Genomic DNA, 20,628 nt, shown 5'->3' with positions numbered 1-20,628 from the left:
TAATACTAATTAGCACAGACTAGCTCCTTCTTCCAACTTACAGCTTTATTTTAAGTTTGCTTAACCGTAGCCTGAGTAAATATAACAGATGACTGTAGTTAATTTGATGATCAAATATGATATTATTAAGCTATTATTCATTTTTGTTTTTTACACTTTTATTTGGTTGGGATTCAAAGCGAACAGATGGCAGTAGATCAGTAAATAGGGACCTTACTTACTTACATCCACTACCTGTATTTTATTTTCCCCCTTGCCAAAACTGCAAATACAAATAAATTTTATCATAGCTTCATTTGTAAACACAGTAGGAAACTAATCAAGCTCCCGGGCATGACCTTAACTAAAATATATTCTCTATTCAAATCCAAATTTAAATAAAATAAATGGCGCTAGAGTCAAAACCATTCATAACAGTTAATTAACACAGATCACCAGTAAGGGGTTCCTTTTTCCAACTTACAGTTAGTTTTAAGTTAGAAGCTTAGCACTGGCTGAAGTACACGCAACAAATGACCGGTTAATTTGATCATCTGAAATTACACACACACACACACACACACACATATATATATATATATATGGCAGTAGATGAGCAAATAGGAACCTAAGACATGTAATTATGCAGTTACACTTCAACTAGCTTGTCTTTTTCCTTACTAAACCAGCAAATACAAATATATTATCATACATTCGTTTACAAGCACAGTGGAGAACTAAGCAACCTTCTGGCCATAACCTCAACCAAAATATATTTTGTATTCATAACTAAATAAAACAATTGAACTGGAGTCAAATCGTTCCTAACAGCTAATTAGCACTGACCACCAGAATGAGGCTCTTCCAACTGACATTCAGCTTTTTTTTTAAGTGCGCAAGTGTGAGTCGGCAGCTTCGGCCTGGCCTGAGTAAATCTAACATATTACAACAAGTTAATTTCATAATCGAATATGACATTAATAAAAGTGATAATTGCAGGTTTTGCTCATTTCTGGTGTTAGTTTAAGAGAAGAGACGGCGGTAAATCAGCAAATTGGAGCCAAGTAGTAAGACCTATTTTGAGAGGCGGAGCTGGTCTTCTCCATTCGGCGAGGCGTGTTCGTAATGAAAGGAGCGCGTGAGCGGCGCTTGCTCTGACTTCCTCGCTCATCGGCAGCTACATTGTGTGGAAAGCAGCACGTTGTTGGCTTCTGCACGCTGAACTTTACGCCGAATAAACGTTCTCCTGTTTAAGGAGAAACCGGATTCAAAGCTACCAGATATTTTCTCAGACGTCTGTAAGTTACCCCAGCTTGCGAAAACATGTCGGCCTCGGCGGCAAAAGTGAGTAAAAAGGAGCTGAACTCAAACCATGACGGAGCGGATGAGACCTCCGGTAAGGGGAATGGCGGCCTCCTGTTCACCGCCATTTTCACTTTCTTCTCTTAACATATTTTTGCATTGCCACTTTGTGCATTATTCCTGCTAATTATTTTGTGCACTGCTTTGATTTTTGCATCACGCCACGGGAGCTTCTTCATGGCTGGCCACGGCGGTTGCTGCGTGTATTCGCGCTGCGCTAACGGTGGCTAGCTCCGCAGCTAACATGCCGCTTCTCTTGCCTTCTGTTGTTCAATTCAGACCGGTGCTGAGAGGCCATGTTAGCTCCTTAATTTAGCATCATCAGCGTGGCCAGTGATGTCGAAGGCTCCTAACTGAGTGTCCGTGTGTAATCTTGAAAGAATATTTTTCTGTGTTTGGGAGTAAAATCACTCCACACTATCCGATAAAGGGTTGCAGCTAATTATTTTTTGTTTTAAAAGGGTTAAAGTTGGCCGTTTCAATTAGCAGTTAGCCAGCCTGTGTGTTGTTGTTGTAACGTTACCTAATGCTAGCAGACGACGCTGTGTTTTGTTACCGCTAAAGATGCATTTAAATCAACTGGTCACGCAGTCAGGTGAACCGGATAATTATTTTATGTGGACGAAAACACACAGGTTTTCTACTGTATGGGGGACGGTTTCACAGTAATGGGGGGTATTCTGGCATCTGTCCCCGGTTTTGGTCCCTCATGTTATCGCGGCTCTGTGTGTGTGTGTGCACTCAGATGTCCCACATTTAAACCACGCGGCCTTATAGGTAGCAGCCGGCAGGAAACGGTGAGTGTCTGAGCCGCTAGAGCTGCAGCTATTGGCCGCTTACCTTACGTTAACCTCCGGGGGATTTAATCAGGCATATATCTTTACTTACACTGTACTAACGCAGAATTAAGTTGGGTTTTATTTGCGCTCCGGTAGGTGTTGGTATAAAATTACATTTGGTGTAAAAAGAATTTTCAGATAATGGCAAACTTAGTTTCTCTGTAAAACAAGTTTGTATGAAGGACTGACTAAAAGTAAAAAATAAATAAATGGATAATCGAGGTCCTACTTGACTGTTGCTGTGTGTAATTTGCATATAATAATCTTTTAACAATTTTTTTGTTTCCCACAGAGAAAGAGCAGCAAGAAGCTATTGAACACATTGATGAAGTTCAAAATGAAATTGACAGGTAATAAACCTTTTAAGCTAAACGTGTCCTTATAGGGGTAGATTTTCTGCCTTTTAGAAATCTCGGTGATGTTTGCTACATGTTTTGATGAAAAGGGGAACTATGTCGCTAAATTAACATGCTACAATCTGGAAACCTGCATAATCACTGAACTGCATTAAGATGCAGTTATTATAGTGAACAGCCAGAATATTAAATATGACATAGCTTAAAGTGGAAGGGTTGAATAAATTGAAATGCAAGGCAGCATTGTTCATTGTGGTGAAAATGACACTAGAGCATAAAGTAAAATATCAATTAAATATAATTAAACATCTAAATATAATTTAGTGAGGGATTTAATAGGCATATGTCGAAATGTAAATTGGGTTGTTTTGGTGTATGGCAGAGTTTGGGCTTTTCTTCTATTGAAGAAAAATGAAACTTTTCTTTTAAATTGAATGGTTTTCCTTCAATTTTAAGTACAACTCAAATGAATGTGAATTGAGCTAAATTGGATGATGTTCCAAAAGGTAAACTGAAAGCATATGAGACAATAAACCCTTTTTAAATAATCAATAAATCCAAAATGCAAATAAAGTTTGGGCACAACACTGTCCACTGTTGGACACGCATATGTAAATAAATATAGCATTTATCTATATGTTGACATTACACTTGGTTACCTGGATTGTGCAAATTTTAAACTTCTCTTTTTCTTGTTCAGGTTGAATGAGCAAGCAAGTGAGGAGATCCTCAAAGTAGAACAGAAATACAACAAACTCCGTCAGCCATTCTTTCAAAAGAGGTCAGAACTGATCGCCAAAATCCCCAACTTCTGGGTCACCACATTTGTCAACCATCCACAGGGTAAGCAGATAATCTAAGAAATTTTATTACTCTAATTTGTCTATATTTAAAAATGGCATCACAGTGCCAAGTGTGAGTGATGTGGACAGTGAATCAAGTTTTAAATCTGTATAACCATATGTTCTTCCTACAGTATCAGCCCTACTGGGGGAGGAAGATGAGGAAGCGCTTCATTACCTGAGCCGAGTGGAGGTGACGGAGTTTGAAGACATCAAGTCAGGCTACAGAATAGATTTTGTAAGTGTTTAATGGTTTCACGTAACACTTTAGTGACTATTTTTATTTTTTTTAATTATTTTTTCCTTTATTTGCAAGTTTTCTTACCTGGGTGCATTTTTAATTTTTCTTTTTCCTTTTTTTAGTATTTTGATGAAAATCCGTACTTCGAAAACAAAGTTCTTTCCAAAGAGTTCCATCTGAATGAGAGCGGAGACCCATCTTCAAAGTCAACAGAAATCAAATGGAAATCAGGAAAGGTATGCACAGCTTTCAGTTTGTCAACCAAAGTAAATGAGTGGATCACCACTTTGACCTATCATGTTTATCAGTGCCAGAGCAAGCTCATTGACTAAACACTCACGATTGACAGTACTCCTGTTTGACATAATGAAGTTAATTTTTTGTTTTGGATAAGACTTTAAACCTACAACTGGGACCATAGACTCATCAGTGAGGTGTTTACAGAGACCAGAGATAAGTCAGAAATGTGATCATAAGGAGTTGCCCTCTGCTGGCAAAGAAGTAGTAATGCAGGTTAAAGACTACTCTATTTTCATAACCCAGAGCTATTAAATCTACAGTTTATAGATTTTATTCAGAATTGTAGTGAGTTTGTGACTTTTATATATCTCACATTGTTAGTTTTAAATGTAATGTGCTGATAATGGGTAGTGCTGAGAATTTTTTTTCCTGTACCAGTCACAAACTGTTTGGTAACTCCTGATGTTTTTAGGACCTGACCAAGCGCTCCAGCCAGACACAGAACAAAGCAGGAAGGAAGAGGCAACACGAAGAACCAGAGAGCTTCTTCACTTGGTTCACTGATCATGCTGACGCGGGCGCTGATGAGCTCGGGGAGGTCATCAAGGATGACATCTGGCCAAACCCTCTGCAGTACTACCTGGTATGTTTATGATGTTTAGTCTGTATTACAATGTTCTCACATCTTTCATCAATCCATGAAATGATAACAATGTAAGAACCAGAGCAAGAAAATGCTTAAGATTTCCTCATCTCTAGGTTCCTGATATGGAGGATGAAGAGGGTGAAGGTGAGGAAGATGAAGAGGATGAGGAGGGTCTGGAGGACATTGATGAGGAAGGAGATGAAGATGGCGAGGAAGATGAAGAGGATGATGGAGAAGATGGAGAGGTAATCTACTAAAAGCTGAGAAAATTGATGTGAGTGGTGCGGGGTCACCTCCCCTCCCTCTTCACTTGCTAACTGCGTGATGTCTCGCTCTTTCAGGACGACGAGGGAGAAGATGACTAAGAAAACCACCATTTACCAAGACCCTCAACCTTCTATTCCCTGTTCAGTTTTTCCACTCATGTTCGGGAGCAAAGGTTTTATTTTATTTTTTGTTACTTTTTTTTCTTTTCTTTTTTTTAATCCGTGTGTGCTTCATTTTCCATTCTGAAGCCTCTTTCACTTGTTGGTGCCATTTTTTGTTATCCCTCGACTCATCTAAGGCAAATGGCACTTTGCCCTGAATTTTGAGTACCATCCCCCTCAAGTCATCTAAAAATGATAATAAAAAAAGTCTAAAAAATAGAATCAGCACGGCATCCTAAGTAGATTTGAAGACTATTCACACAGAAGTTCTTCTGTTCAAGGTTGTGTGGTAAATTGATTAAAGCCATGGTGTAGTGACCTAGCGCTAGCAGACCTCTAAATATTTTTTTTCTTTCATTTTTTTTAATTTTATTTTATTTTTTTTCATTTGGGATGTTGAATCCTTAAAACTTATTTTCCCCTACGTGCTTAATGAGTACCAGCTCATTCCTTTGACTTGTAATGTTTAGAGGGAGGGCAGGGTGGGGCAGGAGTATGTTGGATATTGGGGAGAGTGGTTATTTTGACACCATTTCTATGGGACTTTTTTTTTTCATTGTATTGTTTTACAGATATCCATGAGATTTGAAATGACATTTTTAATAAAGAACAAAATGGAAAAAAAAACAAGCTTGTAAATTTTGCCCCCCACTGCTTCATGGGTTTAAAAAATGGACCTGTTATCTCAGAATTTACATTTAATCACCCCTTTTCCTTTTTCGCTTGGGGTGGGGGGGAAGAAATTGTTTTAAATTTGAGGTGTACAACTTGCTTTGTTACGATAATAAAACTTACTGTGTATAAATGTGTGGGTGCATTCAAATTTAAGAAAATATAATTCAGGTAGTGGCAAAGGCACCAGGGTTAACTACTTGTAAAGTCTGTCAGCTGGAGAAGGATTTTGGAGTCATAAGCAGGCTGGAAGCAAAGTCCTCTGTTAGTAGGCGATGGGTGATTAAAGCCAAGAAGGTGTGCTCCGATTCCTTGAATTTGCTTTTTGTTATCCTGTCAGGCCAGTCACTTGGCTGGAAGGCCCAACCTAGAGAAAAGTGACAAAATCAGTTACCTGAAAGCAAGATGTAACTTGTTCAGGTGTTTCAGAGAAGTGGGATACATGTCAGTGCAGGTTAACCATAAAAGCCTGAATTCAGATGTACTAAATCCCGACTTAAAAATGAACTATTTTCCAGATCTGTATTTAATAACTTCAAGTGCTTTAGCTTGGATAAAAAACACACTTGAAAGAAATGTGCATGTCTCAACGTTCATTACATACAAATGCAGTCAGCCGTACCTTTAAAAAGTAAGGGGTGAGTATCTAAGGAAACATCTAACCTATATAAATTTGTTCAAAACAAGCATCTTAAAAGAAGGCCTAGTCATATCTCTAAAGTTGTGGCCAGGTAGGGCTCTATATGTGACTGAGTTGCAGTCATCTAAGGGATCAAATTCATGTTTCAGATTGTGGCACAGATGGTATAACACAAGGCCTTAAACCTGCATTCTTTTCAAAGGCCACCAGGGGGTAAATCTTGTGGCCTCAACGGGACTTCTGGTCCTTTACAAGTCTATGGGAAAACTACCCTCTGCTCTGCCCCTGGAAAACTTTTTTTTGTGGTGCGCTAATGGCTCAGTCGCTCATTTTGGGGCATAATAAAACATTTCATAAACGGGTCATTCAAAATGTCAAGATTATCCAGGATACGCAGATAGGAAATAGTTTGGCAGATTGCAAACAATAATTTTTCATCTGTTTAGATAAGGTTTTACTACTAATATACAGTTAAAATATATTGGATTAACTTGTTTATATGACTGTAAAGCACAAAAATATACAACTAACATATAAAGACGTAAAACAGAGTTATTATAGTTGTTTATTTCTAATTTATTTTAAGTTTTTATTTCCTCGATCAGTAGATCGACGTTTCGATTTAGCTTTCTCACACATGAGTTTAGTTAACTGTAATAACCCTGATGTGTAGGTTTACCCACCTAGGTGAGTGTTACACCTGGGACAGGTGGCCACGGTCCAGGAGAACCCCGGGAACCAGGAGAAGCGCTTGTCTGACGGCCAGTGCTGAGTAACGTCGGCTTTTCTGAACGTGATCACCTCAAACCGGTGTCCGTGGGGATTTTCAAACAGCTGAACGTTAACCCTTCGACCCCCGAGCAGCGTGTCGTTGCGGCTGGAGAGCGCCAGCCGGCTAGGCACGGAGCGGATGTCCGTCCCGAGTGCTAACTCGTGTCCGCAAGCCCTGCACAGGATCAGGGTGTCCGTGCTGCTAGCTCCTCGGTCCTGTGCCTCCGCTGCAGCAGCCGCAACACACGCTTCACCGAGCTTGTGGGCACTGGGGTAAAACAGGAGCATAAAGAAAACGTACTGCCCCAGCATGTTTGTTAGCAGCCACGCGCACATGGAAGGCTAACCACAAGCTAAGCTAACTGAAACTCTTAGCAGCTTTGTTTTTAGCTGACACGGCGCATGGAGCGAGAATCAATAATTGGCTGTCAGATATCAGCACAAATGATAAAACATATAAATCTCTGACCACTAAATTTTTGTGTACATTTATTATATCGTTTCGATTGGTGGACTTTGGAGCGGCTGGCTAGTATAAACGTGTTAGCTTAAGATTCGGAAGTGCCACAGAAATAAACAGGAAGTGGATTCATCTCTAGCTCATCTCAGACGTCGAGCACTGCGGTGTTATTTAACTGGAAAACGGCTATTTACTTTAGCAGAAAAGCCACCAGTATACATGATCTGAATTTGAAAAGTAAAGCATTTAACAATACGTTCATTTTTTTTGGTCTGGTTTTTTTTTTTGTTATAACGGTTTTGTGCTGCGTTCACGTTACATGGTTTCAAACGGAATTCCCGAAACCGTCATAACAAAGGTATCTGCTGCAGCTCCATTGTTGCTATAAATATGTAACAACTGATCTCATTTTATAAAGTTTAAGAGATAGATTATTCCTATTCGAATTGAATCGTGAAACCATTTAAGAAGGGTAATAATTTATTTGGATTTTTTCCGACACCACCTAAAGGCAGCGTGGACTTCACGATTACTTTTAATAGTTACCACGGACAACGCTTGCACAAAACTTTCCTCTCAACCAATCACAAAGCGGGATCTTGCAACCGAGCCAATCATCAGGCCGGTCGTTTGTCAAGCCAAACAACCGTTTTCTTTACTGGGAGAAGCCGAGATTCATCTTGGAAGCAGACTGTGTATCATGATAAAAATGTGCTTTTTAATACTTATTTTAACGGGTCATTAATGTGCCCAAACGGGGTCTATGAGAATGAAAACCCGGGATTCACCTCCGTCGCCGCCACCGGTTCACCTCCACGTACTGGAGACTACACCTATACATGTTCACATGAGGAGGAGTCCCAGCAAAACCCCACAGGTTACTGTACTTTATAGATTCGGGGAAAATACTGCTGATGTTAATCACATGTCGTATTTCTGCTGCAAAGATTTGTTAGTTTTCTTCTAGACAGCCCTCGCCCCACCTTTTCGCAAGCTTTCAAAGAGTTTCTAGAGGAACAGGACGCTACGTTAAGTCTTGAAGCGTTTCACCTGAATCTGTTTACCTTTTCTAAAGAGTCGGGAAAAAGGTGCCCAGGTGAAGGGCGACGGAGGTAGACCAAAGGTCCGGAAGCCGTGGATTCCTCCGGGAAGGCTGTCCTGCAGAAGAGATGTGGACTCCCACAAGTGCCAGGTCTCTTATTACTGTTCATCTCTGTTAAATGTACTGGGATCTGTGGAGAGGAAAGATTTTCTGGCAGCAGCTTGTTTCTTTAACAAAACAGATGTACCGAAAGTATCAAAAAGACTACAACCAGAACCTATACTCTCATTTCAGGGCTGATTTACAAATTAACAAAGGTAGCTGATATCCATTACCATGGACCATCCGAACTACCCACGCAAAGAGTATTCACATATCACTTTGAGCTTATATTCCTTATTTTGACATGTTCGAGCGATGTTTTTCTGTTATGCTGTCTACCTGCCACTGATGGCACAATATGCACAACATAGGGCCATTTACAAGAAAAAGTAGAAATGAAGTAAAATAAGTAGAATTTAAGCAAGACATAAAAAAAACTACAACCATGGGACTTGAGGATTTTAAAAATGATGTCCAGAGCAAGAGAAAAATGTCATAAATATCCACAGACATAGAAAAAATAAAAATAGTGAGCTGAATAAAAGGAGTTGGATACATTTTAACCCACAAACACTTAATCACACAAAGAACAACTGCTACAGTGGCTAACGTAGCAGGCGTTAAAAGACTTCAACTCCCACAACACCCTGCACATCATAGAGAGCAAGGAGTTCCCCTCCTAAATAATATTTGCATATGACAGACACATCTGGTCAACCCCTCACTGACTGGGATGTATTAATCATAGAGAGCCTAAGACAGGACCACCTTTTTGGCTTTAATTTGAGGATTAAACATAATTTAATTTTTTCTAAGACACAGTCGAGGATACTTTGATGAACATGTACCTTGTTTCTTTTGGTAGGTGCAGCTGTTTTCAGTTTATTTCTGTCTTCTTTGAGGCTGATCCCTGAACCGTATTTCTGTTTGTCGTGATTAGACGAGCCGAGTGCGGCATCAGACAGAAAATGGGATCAGACATCAGAACGAAGCAGAGGAGCAGGAGGAAGAGCTGGATGCAGTGTCCAAGGACCTCAGCATCCTACTTAGAGAGCAAGAGAGCTTTCGCCGTTTGAGGAAGTACGTACAGCTTCAGCAGTCTGACACACAAACATTTGTACTACTGACCTCATATCCAGAGGAAGTTTAACCAAACTGGTTTAGTTGTACAGTTTCTCTGAATCTTCTCACTGGAGCACGAAACAAATGCTGAACGAATTCATGTTATAGCAATGATTAGGCAAAATGAATAATGAAATTAATGATGATGAGTGCCATTTCTCCTATTCCTATAATGTAAAAGCTGCAATGGAAGAATATGCAGTTAAATCAGATTTTTTTTCATTTGGTAAATCTGCCAAAAAAACTTTTTACTACAAAAGTCTTCTACTGTAATCTTTGCGTTGCAGAAGTCTCTTTAATGGGTGGCAACAAGTTTTTACACATATCTTTGTAAAGCAATAAAAGGAGGAGAACTAACAGTGAGTTAGTTACCTCTTGGGAGCTAATGTTCGTAGATTAAGGTGTTTTAGTTAATTTTATTTATTTTACAATTTAATGGACCAGCGGTGTCAAACTGCAGTCCTCGAGGGCCAGCAGTCAAGTTCTATAGTCTTGCTAATGACCTACTAATTTTATTCAGGTGTGTTACAGCAGGGACACATGGAAAAGTTTCACTACACCGGCCCTCAAGGACTGGAGTTTGACACCTGTGGACTTAATGAACTATACGCACCTGTATTGGTAGAGATTAGTATGTCAAATGCCTGATAAACTACCAGTGTGCATGGTTACCAGCACAACACTGAGAAAGATGGCGTAGCAGAAGGCTGCTCACCCAGAATCAAGGGTGCCCTGAATAACTGCTGTACCTTTAAACAGGTGGTGTGATTGATGCAGGTCAACTGGAACGGGGACTGGGTACCAGAGGAATCACACAGTGTTGGCAGTCAGGGGAAGAGAAGGAGAACAAGTGGATTTAGCACAAGGAAATACAAGTTTCAGCTTTCAGTGACTCCTGCAACGATACTCTAGTAGAGGAAACGAGAATAATAAGGCCAACTTTTACTCCAATATACTTTCTGCTGATGCACACAATGATATTTCAGGTCTGCTTTGTTTACAGGTCAGATTCTCGCGGTCAACACAGAGGGGCAGATGTGCTCCTGAGAGCCCTCGTTGAAGCAGAAATTGACGGCGTAGCTGTAGCCAATCAGCTGACAGCTTTGAAGGAAACTATGGACAGCTTTGCCAAGGTAAAACCTGCACTGGAAGATATTTTACTGATAAATCAAGTGGATGAAGAAATGAGGCAGAAGGAATAGATTAGGACATGTTTGGATGTGCATGTTTATTTATGTTTTAGGACAAGACGCCATCAAAACTGCACGCAGCTTCTCTGGAACGGCAGCAGAAGTTGTTGTTGGAAAAGATCGAGATGTTTGATAACACACACCACGGCCTCCGACAGCTCCTCAGAGAGTGGAGTGAACATGAGGTACAGGAAGAAGACAAACATTCCCAGCCCACTGTTCCTTCAGTGGGCTGGTTTCAGTCATTATGCAAATGTACTGTTTATAAGATCGGGGAAACCTGCAGTCAGCTGAGACTGAAGAAGTCACTTGGATGAGTGACGAAACTCCCACAAAACGCTACATCCAGATGAACAGAATCAACTTTTGGAGATTAAGGAGTGGGACTGTCAGCGTGCCTTCATTCACTCCTGACTTTTACTGTATCCACAGCGGGAATCACTGGTGAGGTCAGAACAGACAGACACCCTGAGAAAGAGACTGGCCGACAGTGAAGCAGACAACATGGTGAGTGATTATCACCCGCTTTTTACCTCATTTTACATCAGAGAAAATTTCTGAGAAGACGTTTCTTCTTTTGCAGCGCCTTCTGGCCAAACTCACCCACAAGGAGAAAGAGGCCTCAAAGCTTGCAGAGCATTTGGACTTTGAAAAGGTTTTCCACAACTAACTGATACCTCTCAGACAGACGTGCGCACCCTTAATGATCTCTCCCGCTCATCCTCTGCTTCCCTCTCTCATTGCAGGACAATGTGAAGACAACCGAGGAGCTTTCAAGAATCCTGGAGTCAACTCGCAGCCACCTGGAGTCTCAGCTGAGCCGAGCAGAGGCAGAAAAGACCCGACTGGCCGCTCAGATTCAGGTCTGTTAACACAGAACGCGATCATATGCATTAACACACTGGAACAAGCAGACATAGACTACAACCAAAGACTTAAAAACCCTTTTGATATCTCAGGCCACATTTACTAGTCAATGCAATTAATGCGATCGCAAAAAAATGCACAAGTGAGAGTGCAAAGTTCTGCAATTTAACTGCCAAAAATGCCACATGAAGGAATCTAAAGACATATTTGGTGCAAAACCTGTAACACTTTATTTTCATCTACGTTTAAAAATGCCTGAAAACAAGTTACACTGAATGAATATACAATATATAATAAAATGAAGGTTGTAAAGAATAAAAAAGTAAAAGTAAAAACACAACCAGACCATCAGCCACTGTGTGGCTTCCTCCAAACTCTAATTCATTCCACCTGTTTAGCTGTGAACTTCAGTAAACAGGATATATGACTAATCTTAATACCTGTACCCCCAGGGTGAAGTTACTACATCCAGTGTTTACACTGTTCCAGACATCAACACCAACTTAACACCAAATGACCATTGCAATTCCTGCAATCTGCAATCTGCTGAAAACAGCACAAACTAGCAGGTCAAAAAAAGATTGACCCAATGAGGGAGCAACAAATTTACTGAAATAATAATGGAGTGTAGGCACTGGTACATGTTTCTCCCCAGAAACAGCAGTTAGGGTCAGTGAGCGCCAGCTGAAGGAGAATCAGTATGTTCTAACATGAAGGCAAACTCCTCTGGGACTGTGTGCGGATAAAGGCGAGGCTCTGGATCAATCTCACAGCTCAGAAAGAGGAGGGCTGATTTATTACAGCTGCATAATCTTGAAATCTGTGAGTAAGAGCTGACTTACGTATGTGTAAGAACATGAAACAATATTTCTTTGACTCTCAGTTATCGTGCCAAGTGTGTGCATTGCTCCTGTATTTTTTTTGCATGGCATGCGAGGCTGCATGTATTACATGTTGTACGATTGAGATATCTTGACACGCTCTGTGAACGTTTGAGTCACACAGATCTGATACAGAAGGGAAACTTGTGCGACTACAGTTTTCATTATGGATGATCTCTGTGGAAATGTGACTAAAACCTGGAGCAATGAAGCCTCCACTACGCTCATGTTCAGGTTTCATGAGTGTGGTTCAGTAATGGGTTTAGACTGGCCACAAATATACAAGTGTTCACACCTTTCAGTTACAAAACAGACACTGAAGCTCTTTCTTTAAGCCAAAAGAGGCTTTTCCCAGGACAAGTAAGTCTGGCACAATCTTTTTAAAGTTTATAGCAGCACTTTAGCTGCTTTGTTTCTCTCGTCCTTGTTCTGAACATATGTTTTCTTTCATGTATCTGTTGTAAATTGTCCACATAACAGTGCATGTCAAATAAGTAACAACAAGAGTCTTTTGATGTGCACACTTTGCCAGTGAAGGTAATTCAGAATCCTAAACTCACCCTTTAGCATTCATTACTCTTTAAACCAGCTTTCCTGCTTCTCTCTCTCTCTGTAGAGGATGCATCAGAGCCAGGAGCAGCAGCAGAAGGAGCTCCAGGTGCTTCAGGAGGAGCTGCAAACTCTTAGGGAGCAGAGGGAGGCCGAGGAGAGAAGTCTGGCCCTGCTCACCGAGCAGGGAGAGCGAGCCGAGGAGGCCGCCAGGCGGCTCGCGGACAAACTTCAGGAAAAGGTCAGTATGTGCAGCTCGTGTGATTAAACCTGGTCACTGGTTTCCTAAAGTCACACATTACCTACATTACATCCTGTGATGAACTAAAAGCTATTTTCCAATCCATATTTTTAAAAATCTTTTCACAGTATTTCATCATTTTCTGGTATTGCAGTAGATTATAGATGGAGAAGGTGGTGGAGAAAACATGTTGGTTCCTTTGTGTGACCGTCACACCTCTGTGTGGTTTCTTCTGCATGCAAATGAGTTTTCTCTGCGGTGTCTTGTCCGATCATGTGGTTTATGCAAATCTGATTCAAAGGAGAGCCGCTTGGCCAAGTGGCAAGTTTCCAGTGAAACACGCAAGCAACAGAGGTGAGGACTGCCTGCTGAAGGAACAGCAGTCTGACTGAGCCTGTAACAGGCATACAGACACTTCCTGCTTACTCTGTTCATTCTCTTTCACCTGTTCACCTTATTGAAGGTGACTTGTTTATGAGGAGCACTTGAAATAATAAATAAGGTCAAAAACAAAAGAAGAAAGTGTGTGAGTGTTTTTGTTTTTTCTTAAAGGAGTCCCAGCTGGCTCAGGCTCTCTCTACATCCAGTGACTGGTGCCTCCGTCATTCCAAGGAGGCAGCGGCTAAAGGACAGCTAGAACAGGAAATCTCTGCTCTCAAACAGTGAGTGCATTCATGGAAACACTCATTTAGTTCTTGTTTCTGTAAATAAATCGATAAATGTAGCCCAGCATCATCGGACAAAATGTGAGTCACCCTGAAAATTAAGGCGGCCGTGGTCAGTTTGAAATTTATGTCTTTATAAGGAATTTCAAGTCTAACTTTGTCTGGTTTGCTGGAGACCTGGAAGATGACAACAATGAGATGTGTAAGGCAGGGGTGTCAAACATAAGGCCTGAGGGCCAGAATCGGCCCTGCAAAGACTCAAATCCGGCCCACTAGACAGCTTTGGAAAATATGAAGGAGTACATAGATTTTGACTTTGTAACTGTATTTTCATAAGTTGGACAACTTTTCTTATTGATAAAGGAACCCTCCCCATTTCTATTTCATAGTACACCAAAGTAATTAAGTAACAGATAAACAATTACATGACAAAAAGTCCCTGCTTTTTCACTATCAACTATAGAAATGTCTGTCTCCTTATTTGATATGTAAGAAATGTTATTTTTATAATTATGGGACAGTCTGGGGAATCAACAAACAGAACTTTTTTTGAGCCAGTATTAGCAAGAGAGCTGGGGGCAGCGGGGCCATCACATGGTCCATATCTGGAGGATTCCCCAGGCACGGCTGAGCTCGCACTGAGCTGGTTCAGTTCCTCCAGATATCAGCCAGATATCCTGGTCTGGTCCACGTCCTCCAGAAAAGCCATGGTGACAGAGCCGACTGTTCCATGGGAGGAGGAAATGGAAGTGGCTTTGGAGAGAAAAGCCAAATGCTGACAAACAGGGTGGAGTTGCGTTCACCTTTCCAGCTGGAGATGGATGCAGAGGTTTCTTAAATGTCTTTGTCACAGGTCGCATGAGGAGGAGAGCTCTCTAAGGTCGCACAGAGGAGCCAGAGCAGGGGAGCTGTAGTCTGTGGAGGAATGATGTTGTGGGATGAGGATCCTAGGACAGGCCGCAGGGGCTGCTCCGACACACCGAGACCTTCCAGGATTAAAGGAGAAACCTCGGGGGTGGGGGAGGGGTGGCAACACACTGACAACCCTGCAGCTTAGTCTGTAGCACTTTTGGAGATGCTTCAGTGTGCAAGGCAGGTGAAACCAGCTGTGCTTATATCAGACAAGCATACATTTACTGGACTTTAAACTTTTTTTTTACAGGGAATTTCCTTCCCTTAACATATGTTAAATGGAAACCCAATTTAAGAAATGAGGAGAAAAGGATGTGGAAGTGGTGGGCAGCGTGGGGTCATTTGGTTGGACCACAGACTCTTGACTGTGTTTTTTTACTGTAACCCTGTCGAAAAATCCCACCACAGCAGAACGTGTACGAGGCCGTAGAGATGCCCAGGTGGCAGCGGACTCGTGCACCTCAGCAGCTGATATCGTTCACTTAAGGTTGTTCATTACTGTAGGTAAACAAGGATCTGTGACTGGTATAATCTATGTTCCTCCTGTTCATGCTGGACTTGGGAAATCAGCTCTCTGGTGTCTCTTTTTCTGCTTCTTGAAATCACTAGCAGTAAGATGACTGCTAACCCTCCCACCCTACAAAATCACCCATCACACAGTTTTTATAAAGGAGGGAAAAAGCCGGAAAAAAACAAAAACGTCTTTGTATCCGGCGCTTTTTTATTTACTTTTATTTATTTGGCACTTCTGTATCGGCTCCATTTTTCAGGCCCAGAGGGTGTCACTTGACACAAACTGGTACTGAAACTGAGGCTACTGACACTTTGGAGCTGCAGCATCTGTGTTATGGCCAGAAACTGAAACAATGTTACTTAGAAAATTGTGGTTGTTGAGTAAAGTAACCTTTTATACCTGTCTATGTCACAGTCAGGTGATCGAGCTGCACGCTCAGCTTCAGTCAGCGGAGGAGAAGAGTCGGACAGAGAGGGAGGAGCTCCGGGATCAGCTGCATCATCTCAGTGCCGAAAACGCCTCCACCAAGCTGCACAATCAAAGTCTCAAGGTATGTTCAGGAGAGTTAGCAGCACGCTATGGATTTGGTTGATATGAAATAAAAACTGTTAAAGAAAAACCAACAGCTAATGTTGTTTCAAAGCTTCTGTGGTCTAAGGGAAATGTATTTATGTGTAGTTTATGATAAACATGCCTCACATTTAGAGTCAGCTGACGTCTTCTGAGGAGACACAGCGAGGGCTTCAGTCTGAAGCTCGTCAGCTGAAAGCGTCGATCAGGAAGTATGAAAACCTGGTGGAGAAGTACAAGAAGAAGGTACAGATACGCTCACTTTAAATACAGATTTAACATGAAAGTCAGATGGTACTTTGTTCTTACATATTATAACTTTTAAAAATGACTTTAAAGTCTCTGTGCTGAAATCGAACCCGTGTCGGGGTGATAAACCTCTCTGCAGGTCCAGCAGGCTCGCCTGGAGTCCGAGGAGTACTGCCTGAAGCTGGAGGCGGTGCAGAAGGAGGCGCTAGACGTGCACGTCAGCCTGGACAGGGAGAAGGAGCAGGTGAGGCGGGAGCTGCTGGGGCGGCTCAGAGAGCTCGAGACTCTACCGGACAGATTGAGGAAGACCGAGCAGCAGCTCCGAGAAGCCCAGCAGGAGGCTGACGCACGCGAGAGGAGGAACATGGAGAATAACTCCGCCCTCTCTGAAGTCAGGCACAAGGTAGAGGTTTCATTCAGACCCAAAAGACCCAGCATACTTAAAAATCTGGAAAGATTAACAAGTTTGATGAATATAATCCATGCAGAGTGTCCCCAGGAACCCGTCATGGCTGACATGTTCCACTAAACGTTTTCCTTTGCAGGTGGAGCAGCAAGGCACTCAGCTGGAGACGCTTCAGCAGAGGAACCTGCTGCTGCAGGAGGAAAACAACGTCTTGAAGGAGAAAGTGTACAACTTCGAGAGGTAACAGTCACAGAGAAACTGCATTTAATGGACGTTATTCAATTCAAGTTTATTTATATACTGCAGAGCCAAATCACAACAACAGTAATACAGATAAATCTGTATTATATCTGATCTTTTCCAAGCTGAGACACTAGATTTGTGTGTTGGTTGCAGGAGGCTGGAGGGCTTGAAGGCAGAAAACAGAGAGATGTCTCAATCTCTCGCTTCGAAGGAAGCCAGTATCCACAGCATCCAGCAGCAGCTGGAGGAGAAGAGTCACGAGTGCAGCGTCCTGTCCAGACAACTGCAGCAAACTCTGGACGACGTACAGAAACAGGTACAGACACGTGGAGTCACGGAGGTCTCACAGTTCCACAAAACATCACACACCAGACGGGTGAATGGGTTAGCGATCTGCAATGAGTTTAAAGCCAGAGGTTTCAGCATCAAGACGGTGGCTCTCCTTCAACTTCTTAACAGCTACCAAGATGCTGCTGAACTGGTTAGAAGTGGAGTTTGGTTCACATCTACCTCACCCAATAAAATTCTCCTAATAGAATAACTGTAAAAGGAAATGCATGTAAGAGAAGTGATTTGACAGGTAGCATCACTCATGATCCTGGACTTCCCAAACTCTAAAGTGTTCAGCAGTGACCTGGAGGATGTTAAGAGATTGCCATGGTTACTGGTGCTGAACACTTAAGCTTTTCTGAAGCAGGTTGCGTTTGGAGTTTTGGTTTAAAATCAGCTGGAGGCTCCACAGTGTCACTAATTCTTTTATTTTGATTTAATAGCTTTTATACCTGTCCCCGGATTGGGAGGGAGGGATGGATGTTTTATGCACACTGCTGATCTGTATCTCACTAACGTCACTGAGTGAAGTCCTGCAGTGCAAACACTGACACACAGCTTGCACGCATTAACTTGGTGATGCAGAAGGTGTTTAGACTGCTGTTAAGTCTGCAATTAAAGCAGTAAAAACTTAGACTGCAATTGAGATTAGAAAATCAGTCAGTCGACTTTGTTACTACATACATTACTTATTGCAGGCAATATAAATCAGTACATTTAATTTCACATTGATGTGGTCAAAAAATCTAATGATTTCCATCTCTCCTTCATTGGTCTGTGGGTCAGTCAGAGCTGAACACAGCAGGCAATCTTTAACTTAAATGGCGAAACAAATGTGTTAACTTGTGATCGAGCAAAATTGTCCTTAAGTCAATTAAATCAGACTTTTTTTTATATATTTGTGCGATTAATCCTGTTAGTAAAGTGTTAGTGCTGCTAATGTGGGTGAGGCTCAAAACTTTGGTTGGTGTTTCTGTTCTGTATTAAACTGATGATCCAGAGTTTACACCTCCTCAATGTGAGCTGTGTCCACGTCCACACTGACTGCTGATCATTGAGTTAAACTGGGGTAAAAACTAAAGCTTTGATTTAGGTGTTTGTACACACTCACTAAAGATAAGGTCAAAGAAACTAAATCATCAGTTTTTCCCTGAAGGATTTCGGTGCTCATATGTTTATTTTTCACGTTCGGCCTGCAGGTAGACGACAGCATGCAGAGGGTTTTAGCCAAAGAGAGATCGTCTCAGTCTAAAGCCCTGGACCTCCAGAGCCAGCTGAGCCGAGCCAAAACGGAGCTGAGCCAACTGCAGCGAAACAAGGAGGAAGTAAGTCACCGCTGAATGCTTCTACATATGCAGGCAGGCTTCGATAAAACCAAGAGGCCAGCACAAAAGTATTTCAGGAAAGCTCCTTCTGGCCCATTTGGGTCAGTGGCAACAGTTCCACCAACTTTCTACAGCAGTCAGCAGAGGAGGTGTTTGAAACCTGTGGCAAACATGGAGAAAGGTGGAGCGGGAGCCACTTTTCACGTTTCGCTCATTTGCAAATAAAAACATAGTTAGGACCACGTGTTCATGTAAAATATTTTAAGATTAAGGCCAACTAGCCTTTCAAAAAAAAGTTTAAAACACAGCAGCTCCTCCGTCACAGCTCACTGAGGAGCTCCAGCCTCGCGCAGCAAGTGGCAACATGACGGAGACAGCAAGCTCAGGTGTTGTGAACGTAAATGTGTTTTCAAATTTCCAGCAGCAGCGCTCGTTACTATAATCACTATAAAAACCTTCGCAGGTAAAAAGCCAATCACGGTCCTTCATTAAACCACCTGTTCAGCAATCATAAACGTGAAGACAGTCATCCTTTCAGCTGCTCGCTGTTTCACAGAGTTTCAGGATGAAGAAAAAGCATGAAGACAAACTCCCAGCTCGGTTTCTCACTCTGGAAATCTGGAAGTCTTTGTAAACTTTGCTGCAGGCTGACAGCAGCTGTTCACTTTCTCTCTATATATTTCTGTTACTCTGGTTCATTGTTCATTAATTACCATCAGCTCCTCACCCATAAATGCTTTGAAGAAGTTACTGTTGCTGTGACACGTGTAAATGTGCGCATCACTCCTGTTTTTTTTTGTCCAAAGACACACAGAGACTCTTATTGCTTTCACTGGTTTTGTCCTTTTAGTAAATCTGGGCAGATTTAAGGCAGCTTTGGTACTGAAACTGATACATCACATGATAATGATGCTCAAAGATGGTCAGAGAAAAAAAGGTGATGTTGTGATGTAGAAGTGTATCCCTGCCTTTGTTTCCCAGATGGAGCGGCGCTTCCAGAGCCAGCTGCAGAACATGAAGGACCGGCTGGAGCAGTCGGACTCGACAAACCGCAGCCTGCAGAACTACGTCCATTTTCTCAAAACCTCCTACGGAAATGTGTTTGGTGACTCTCTGCTTGGAAGCTGACAAGCAAAATTTATCCAGCCTGACCAGCAGTGATCCTCCCGAACTATCGTACGGGACATAAACCGCATTTATTAAAGGTCTGCTTTTGACTTGAAGGTTTCATGTTTTGTATGAAATGAATAAATTTGAATTTATGGATAAATTCTCAGTTATTAGTAGCCCAAACATTTTATTTATGTATAACTTACCAGTAACTTAGCAACTGCAAAGCCAAGATAAGAAACTCCAATAAGAGTTTTTATGATTTACAATATTCTTTCAGATTTACAAACATAAAAAATTATGTGGTTTATATTATAGCATTTTGTATTTTACACCAGAGTGTCATTAAAGTCAATGTAAAAAAAAAGAAGAAAAACAGACTTGTTTCATTTATGTTAGGAGGTACTTTTGGAACATTATATCTACATTGTAAGACTACAATGTAGAGAAATTGGACTAAAAAACCAGCGTTTTAGTTCACCACAGCATGTTTTACCCTGTTGTTTTATGCGTGTCAGATAAACGAGAACAGTCTGTGAAACATATCAATACAAAGACTGGATGTTTAAAAAAGAAGGAACATCTAGGGCCTGATCTGCTAACGGTCTGCGGCAGTGCAGTCTTCTTTTGGCCTTAAAAAGCATGTTTTATACCTGTTATGGTTATGATGTTTGGTTCTAGAAGTTTTTTATTTTTATTTTCAGTTTCCAGTCCTATGATCAGTACTACTTGGATTTTTATGAAGCAGCAGAAATGAACTTGTTTCTTGGTAGAATGCTGATTAAGTAAACTGGATAGTCGTATAGAAATTATAGAAATATTACTAGAGAACCC

The 20,628-nt window shown here is 41.5% G+C and overlaps 2 protein-coding genes across 2 annotated transcripts; both read left to right on the top strand.

Moving 5' to 3' along the window:
- Positions 1–1,064: 1,064 nt before the first annotated feature.
- seta (SET nuclear proto-oncogene a) lies at positions 1,065–5,738 on the top strand. The gene is made up of 8 exons (XM_026186173.1): positions 1,065–1,375; positions 2,473–2,530; positions 3,237–3,379; positions 3,513–3,616; positions 3,742–3,855; positions 4,332–4,502; positions 4,619–4,750; positions 4,847–5,738. The coding sequence occupies exons 1-8, from the start codon at positions 1,303–1,305 to the stop codon at positions 4,868–4,870; spliced, it is 819 nt and encodes a 272-aa protein (XP_026041958.1). The 5' UTR covers positions 1,065–1,302; the 3' UTR covers positions 4,871–5,738.
- Positions 5,739–7,927: 2,189 nt separating this feature from the next.
- LOC113032971 (outer dense fiber protein 2-like) lies at positions 7,928–19,907 on the top strand. The gene is made up of 17 exons (XM_026186170.1): positions 7,928–8,353; positions 8,552–8,668; positions 9,561–9,700; positions 10,746–10,875; positions 10,986–11,117; positions 11,365–11,439; positions 11,516–11,587; positions 11,679–11,795; positions 13,297–13,470; positions 14,023–14,132; positions 15,976–16,111; positions 16,267–16,377; positions 16,520–16,783; positions 16,926–17,026; positions 17,183–17,345; positions 18,559–18,684; positions 19,666–19,907. The coding sequence occupies exons 1-17, from the start codon at positions 8,240–8,242 to the stop codon at positions 19,810–19,812; spliced, it is 2,229 nt and encodes a 742-aa protein (XP_026041955.1). The 5' UTR covers positions 7,928–8,239; the 3' UTR covers positions 19,813–19,907.
- Positions 19,908–20,628: the final 721 nt, after the last annotated feature.

The sequence above is a fragment of the Astatotilapia calliptera genome, chromosome 12 (genome assembly GCF_900246225.1).
Source record: "Astatotilapia calliptera chromosome 12, fAstCal1.2, whole genome shotgun sequence".
NCBI lineage: Eukaryota > Metazoa > Chordata > Actinopteri > Cichliformes > Cichlidae > Astatotilapia > Astatotilapia calliptera.
This window is presented reverse-complemented; position numbering and strand designations above follow the sequence as displayed.

Coding starts and splice junctions, on each gene's coding strand:
- seta (XM_026186173.1), top strand. CDS start 1,303: ATGTCGGCCTCGGCGGCAAAAGTGAGTAAAAAGGAGCTGAACTCAAAC. Junction 3,617..3,741: donor CAGGCTACAGAATAGATTTT/GTAAGTGTTTAA, acceptor TCCTTTTTTTAG/TATTTTGATGAAAATCCGTA. Junction 4,751..4,846: donor ATGATGGAGAAGATGGAGAG/GTAATCTACTAA, acceptor TCGCTCTTTCAG/GACGACGAGGGAGAAGATGA.
- LOC113032971 (XM_026186170.1), top strand. CDS start 8,240: ATGAGAATGAAAACCCGGGATTCACCTCCGTCGCCGCCACCGGTTCAC. Junction 9,701..10,745: donor AGCTTTCGCCGTTTGAGGAA/GTACGTACAGCT, acceptor CTTTGTTTACAG/GTCAGATTCTCGCGGTCAAC. Junction 16,378..16,519: donor TGGAGAAGTACAAGAAGAAG/GTACAGATACGC, acceptor ACCTCTCTGCAG/GTCCAGCAGGCTCGCCTGGA.